Source organism: Phyllobates terribilis, unplaced genomic scaffold, assembly GCF_046119375.1.
Source record: "Phyllobates terribilis strain yellow unplaced genomic scaffold, ASM4611937v1 Scaffold_11__3_contigs__length_659146591, whole genome shotgun sequence".
NCBI lineage: Eukaryota > Metazoa > Chordata > Amphibia > Anura > Dendrobatidae > Phyllobates > Phyllobates terribilis.
In genome coordinates, this window is record NW_027362771.1 from 639,795,171 (window position 1) to 639,801,285 (window position 6,115).

The 6,115-nt window shown below is 38.6% G+C and overlaps 1 protein-coding gene across 1 annotated transcript; it reads right to left on the minus strand.

Moving 5' to 3' along the window:
- Positions 1-673: 673 nt before the first annotated feature.
- On the minus strand, positions 674-1,624 carry LOC141165452 (olfactory receptor 1468-like). The gene has a single exon (XM_073651048.1). It carries the CDS (start codon positions 1,622-1,624, stop codon positions 674-676), a length of 951 nt encoding a protein of 316 aa, XP_073507149.1.
- Positions 1,625-6,115: the final 4,491 nt, after the last annotated feature.

A 6,115-nucleotide genomic window follows, 5' to 3' on the forward strand; every position in this document is an offset into this window, starting at 1 on the left:
TAATGGTTATATGCACTGTTGAAATGACATCATCACTGCCACCAAAGAATGAAGTTGTAAAGATAATAAGAGCCATAGGGTCTTATCCGGTAGATAAGTAGAAGAATGTGGGCAATGGTGGTCACCTGGCCGGGTTGTGTACTCACAACCACTATAAAGGCTTAGGTTACTGCAGACCCACAGTAATAAAAGAATCAAGGACTGGAATCAAATGAGTTAATTTTGCACTGCCAGCATAAAAGTGAAGAGGAGTCAGAAATCCAGAAATGAGGTTTATTGGTCAACGCATTTCAAAGTATCAAACATCTTCATCAGGACAAACAAGAGCATGGTTTGTCCTGATGAAGAAGTTTGATACTTCGAAACGCGTTGACCAATAAACCACATTTCTGGATTTCTGACTCCTCTTCACATTTATGCTGGCAGTGCAAAACTAACCCATTTTATTCCAGTCCTTGATATTATTACTGTCAAAACACAGAGACTAGAGCAGGAGGGGAGGATCGGTGCAGCACTTAGAGAACGTGAGTAAATTCTGCCTTTGATTTTTCACATAATTGCAAGTTTTTGGAATCCACTTTATTGAGAGTCGAAAACCCCTTTAAGTCCTTTCCAGATCATATGATCAAGGGGTTATAATGAATCTTCAGAGAGTTTGTGCCACTGTCTTTGACTATAAGTCTCTTTTTTTACGTAAAACCATTAGATATACAGTTACAGAAGATTGAATCTCTTTGTTTCTCAGACTATATATCAATGGGTTTAAAAATGGGGTCATTACAATGTAGACAAGGGAAATAAACTTGTTAGTGGGAACTGAATGTCCTTTGTAAGGGACCATGTAGATTATGAGTATAGACCCATAGTACGTAGAAACAACCAACAAGTGAGAGCTACAAGTGGAGAACGCTTTCTGCCCCCCTGAAGTGGAAGAGATTCCAAAAATAGTAATAAATATATAGATGTAAGTGATAATAACAAATAAAAAAGGAAACATTATAATAATAACAGAATGGACAATAATGTCAATTCCTACAACAGTGGTATCTGAGCAAGAAAGTTCTAAAAGAGGGGCCAAATCACAGAAGAAATGGTTAATAACATTGGATCCACAGAAGTCTATGTCACATACAAGAACAAGTGTGATTAGCACTATCATAAAGCTGAGCCCCCAGGATGAGGCGATCAGGCTGTATCTGACTATGGGGCTCATCATTGAGATATAATGTAGAGGTTTACAGATGGCCAAGTACCGGTCATAGGACATGGCCGTCAGCAAAAAACATCCAGCACTGACTGATACCCCATAAAGGTAAAACTGAGTTAAGCATCCAACAAAAGGTATGGTACTCCCTTCCTTTATAACAGAATCCAGCATCTTGGGAACTATATTTGACAGTTGGATTATGTCCGAGAGAGCCAAGTGTCCAAGGAAGAAATACATTGGAGAATGGAGATGTTGGCTGGTGGAAACCAGGAAAATGATTACAAGATTCTCAAACATGGTGACCCAATACATGAGAAGAATTACTGAGAAGAAAGGCAACTTGTAATCAACCAGATCAGGGAATCCCAGTAAAAGAAACTCAATGACAGTGGTGGAGTTGACTTCATGGACCTCCATCTCTAAACGATGTTTGCGGAGTTTTATGACAAATATTTGAATTAATTAATTATGATGATGATGATAATAAAGAACACGTCTTGGATTCTAAATATTCTCATTTTTTTCCCTCCATTAAAATATTTGCTTTTATCCGTATACATTGTGAATCCTACAACTTGTCCCAATGAGCATCTCACATACATTAATGTTTCCCTTCATAAGTCACTAGGTATAAAATACAGTAGATATTTTTCTAAAGCCTGGAGAAAAGTGTTGACTGATTTCTTCTAAAAAATAAAAATGACTCACAATTGTGTTTCCTGTTCATATACAATATCTAGAAAATGTAAATCTCCAAGGAAGGGATCAATGGGGATTAATTATCCAAACAGATTCTTCAAACATTGACTCATTTAATCACAAGAGACAAAAATAATAAGTCTCAGAGATTGTATTAATTATCACTAAGTGGAACATTTGTCTGAACTAAATACACAGAATATTACATAAGTAATAAAGACAGAGCTCGATCAAATCAGTAATTGTTAATGTTTAAATGTGTCGTAGTGATACATTCTTACATCTTTAGCAGGTGCCTTGTGGCCGCCATTTCCTTCCAACTTCCCAATAAACTACTATTTAAAACTTAGGCTTCATCTAATAAATTACAAATATTGTGCAATGTAATAAAATGAAAATGTATTGCCCATGAAGAAGGGGCTGCCTGGAAAATGTTGGCCTGGGGGCAAACACAGATCAGCGGCTCATGATTAGCAGCTTATACTTATTGGACCCGATTCTTTGAGACTAGTGTATGTTAGATTTAAGATGCACCTCGCTCATTAAGAAGCACAAGCAACTTGATAAATTAGGGACCTATCATAATTGCTGTGCACCCCCACCAGAAAAATACTCCAGTACTTATATGTACTCCAATGTACTCCAGTACGCGACCGACCACCCCCGGAGAATCCTTACAACGTCTTACAGTGTGTGAGGAGTCACTAATTTTTAGTCACATAGGGTGACTGCAGGCTTAAACCACAAGTCCCTTTAAGGATTATAAATCAAAAGAAAAGCTGGAAATACCGTTAGGTAGAAAATGGTTAATAGGACATTTGACCAGCAGCCAAGGACTAGGACCTGGCCAAGGACCTGGCCACTTCATCATTGTCCTGCAACTCAAGTCACTCACATCTACTCGTATAGGATATACTGTGACAACAGATATGAGATGTCACATATTGGATGATATGTGATCGTATATATTATAGTATGAGTATAGATATCATATATATCAATCACATATTATCCTGTATATATCATCTGATATCTGTGCATACAGTATATGACATACAATGTACAGGACAAAATGTGATGGTATATTATTATTATTTATTATTATAGAGCCATTTATTCCATGGCGCATTACATGTGACAAGGGGTATACATAGAAAACACTTACAATAATCTTGAACAAAAACGAGTCAGCGACTGGTACAGGAGAGGAGAGAGGACCCTGCCCACGAAGGCTCACAATCTACAAGGGATGGGTGAGGATACAGTAGGTGAGGTTAAAGCTGGTGGTGCAGCGTTGTGTGTGGAGTGAAAGTTACTGCAGGTTGTAGGCTTGTCGGAAGAGATGGGTCTTCAGGTTCCTTTTGAAGGTTTTCACGGTAGGCGAGAGTCAGAATTGGTAGGCTAGAGAGTTCCAGAGTAGGGGGGATGCACGGGATAAATCTTGTATGTGATTGTGGGAAGAGGAGATAAGAGGGGAGTAGAGCAGGAGATCTTGTGGGGATCGGAGGTTGTGTGCAGGTAAATACAGAAAGACTAGGTCACAGATATATGGAGGAGACAGGTTTTGGATGGCTTTGTATGCCATGATTAGTGCTTTTTACTGGAGTCTCTGGGTAATGGGGAGCCAGTGAAGGGATTGATAGAGAGGAAAGGCCGGGGAATAGCGGGGGGACCGGTGGATTATTCGGGCAGCAGAGTATTGGATAGATTGGAGGGGTGCGAGAGTGTTAGAAGGGAGGCCACCGGGTAGGAGGTTGCAGTAGTCGAGGTGGGAGATGATGAGGGTGTGCACTAGTGTTTTTTACTGATTCTTGGTTGAGGAATGTGCAGATCTGGGAGATATTTTTGAGTTGGAGTCGGCAGGAAGTTGAAAGGGCTTGGATATGTAATCTGAAGGAGAAATTAGAGTGAGCAGTCATTGAGTTTGATGGAGAACGCAGCTTCAGTCCCGAACAGTTACGTCAATAAAGAAAATGGAGTTCATAGCAGATAAACTCCAGTCACCTCATGAACATCAGCGCTCATGAGAAAGTTCTGACGCATCGAGCACTGACGTCACTAAGGTGAGCAAAGTTCATCGGCTATCACTTTTACAGCACGATGAACCGCACAAAAAATAAAAACTATAACTGAATGGCTGGTTTTTCTTAATACTTCGTCTGAAAAATCTGATTAAACAGTGATCAAAAACATTATATACCTTAAATGGAACTAAAAAAATTCCAACTCGTTAAGGAAGAAATAAGCCCTCACACACCTTCACTGAAAATTAAAAAAGTTACAGGTCTCTGAATATGGTGACGAAAAAATTATTTTTTATAAGAAAGTATTTTTGCTCTGGGATAGCAGCAAAACACCGAAAAAAAAACGCACCGACCCAAAGAATAAAGTCGTCCTATCACTTATACTGCATGGAGAATTGTGCAAAAATAAAAATAAGAAGCCTCATCAGACCTATATTCACAGATGTACACCATTGAAAAAACTATTACCAGTGGCTCTTAGAAAAAGCCTGTATACAAGCGAAACGCGCGTCAGGGACTTTGTCCCGAGTTATGCAAGTAGTGGTTGAAAGGGAATCACAAACAAAATCTAATAGAACAGCCCAGTGGTAATGCATGCAGCAGTGGTGCTTATTATGTGTACTAGCACAGTCACTGCGAGCGTGTGTTTCTAGCTACAGTGATCAGCTATGCCTGTCGAGCACGTCGACCGCATGTGAGGGTAGCGGAGTCAAAGATGCATGGAGTCGTCTGGTAATATGGACCACTCCTTGCCCTGACAGTAGATCATTACCGCTTAGCTCTCCTTAGCTGGGTGACTGTCATACTCTCCGGCGGCGTTCAGCTGTGTTAGTTTAGACCCGCTGTCAGACGCATTTTGTATGCGGTATTGTGGATACACTGTACAATCCACTACTGCAGAGGCTTATGTTGCCAATTCTGTTAATGCAATCATTAATTTCTATTAATACATTGGCCATATCAGCACTTATAAAATCCATGTGCTTTGGCTGGGAACTGATTAATGTGAATAATGACTTCATTCACTCAACCATTATAGATCCTATGAACTTAATGATGGACAATTTATTACTTCCATCTATGTCTGTCATATTTTGGGGATAATTATCACATGGTCTGTTATCCTATGAGATTCACATATATCAACTTCTGGTATGGAATAATTTTGATAGATACAGTCTTCACTATTTACCTACTGGGCAATATTGTGTATAATATACAGCCTTAACCCATTTCACTAAGGGACTGGGTTAGGCATTCCCAAAATTCCATTAATCTCAACAAAGTATGTAACCGGGAACACTAGTGGGTACTGTCTGAATACCATCTAGACGGCTACCTTATATGCATCTGTAGATGCATGAGAATTATTAATTTTACTACATCCATTTTAATAGTCTTTTCTAATAAAGATAAAAAAAATATATATATTCACACCTTTCTTTTCTTCTCCCTTCCCTACAGTTTGTTATAGTGTTTTCAGTGGTGTACATCTGTGAATAATATAGGTTTGATGAGGTTTGACTTATGGTTTCGGCTCACATTTATCCTGTGCTCTCCACTGAGTGATTTCGTCTGAGTTTCCTTCCAAAATTGGGTCACTTGTTGGGGCTTTCGGCTGTTTGGGTGCCTTAGGGCCCTTTCAAATGAGATATAGCGCCCAAAATCTATTTCAGTCATATTTATGTTCCAATATTCAAATAGTTTTCCTTCCCTTCTGAGCCCTCCTATTTGTCCAAACATAGTTTTCTGACCACATGTGGGGTATTGTCATCCTCAAAGGAAACTGGGTAATAAATAGTGGAGCCCATTTTCTCATGCTATTGCTTTTAAAAGTGAAAAAAATTCTGCTAAAGCAAAAATTTAGAGGAAAAACTTTTTTTTTAATCCACTTTGCATTTGTTCCTGTTATAAAATTTCCTGACAGCATTTTTAAAGTATTATAGAGGTGTGTTTTTTAATGTGGTCTCACTTTTGATAAGTTTCCAATATATCGGCCCAGAAAAGTCCATTTAAATCTGAATAGGTCCCTAAAGAAAGAAGTTTTTTAAATTTCTTGAAAAAATTTGAAATTGCTGCTATACTTTTAACCCTTCTAACATCCTAACAAAATATAAAGATGATGCAGATGTAAAGTAGACATATGGGAAATGATATTTATTGTTTGTTTTGTACAGCATGACTA

Excerpts from the sequence above, each read along its gene's own strand:
- LOC141165452 (XM_073651048.1), bottom strand. The coding sequence starts at position 1,624 with ATGGAGGTCCATGAAGTCAACTCCACCACTGTCATTGAGTTTCTTTTA.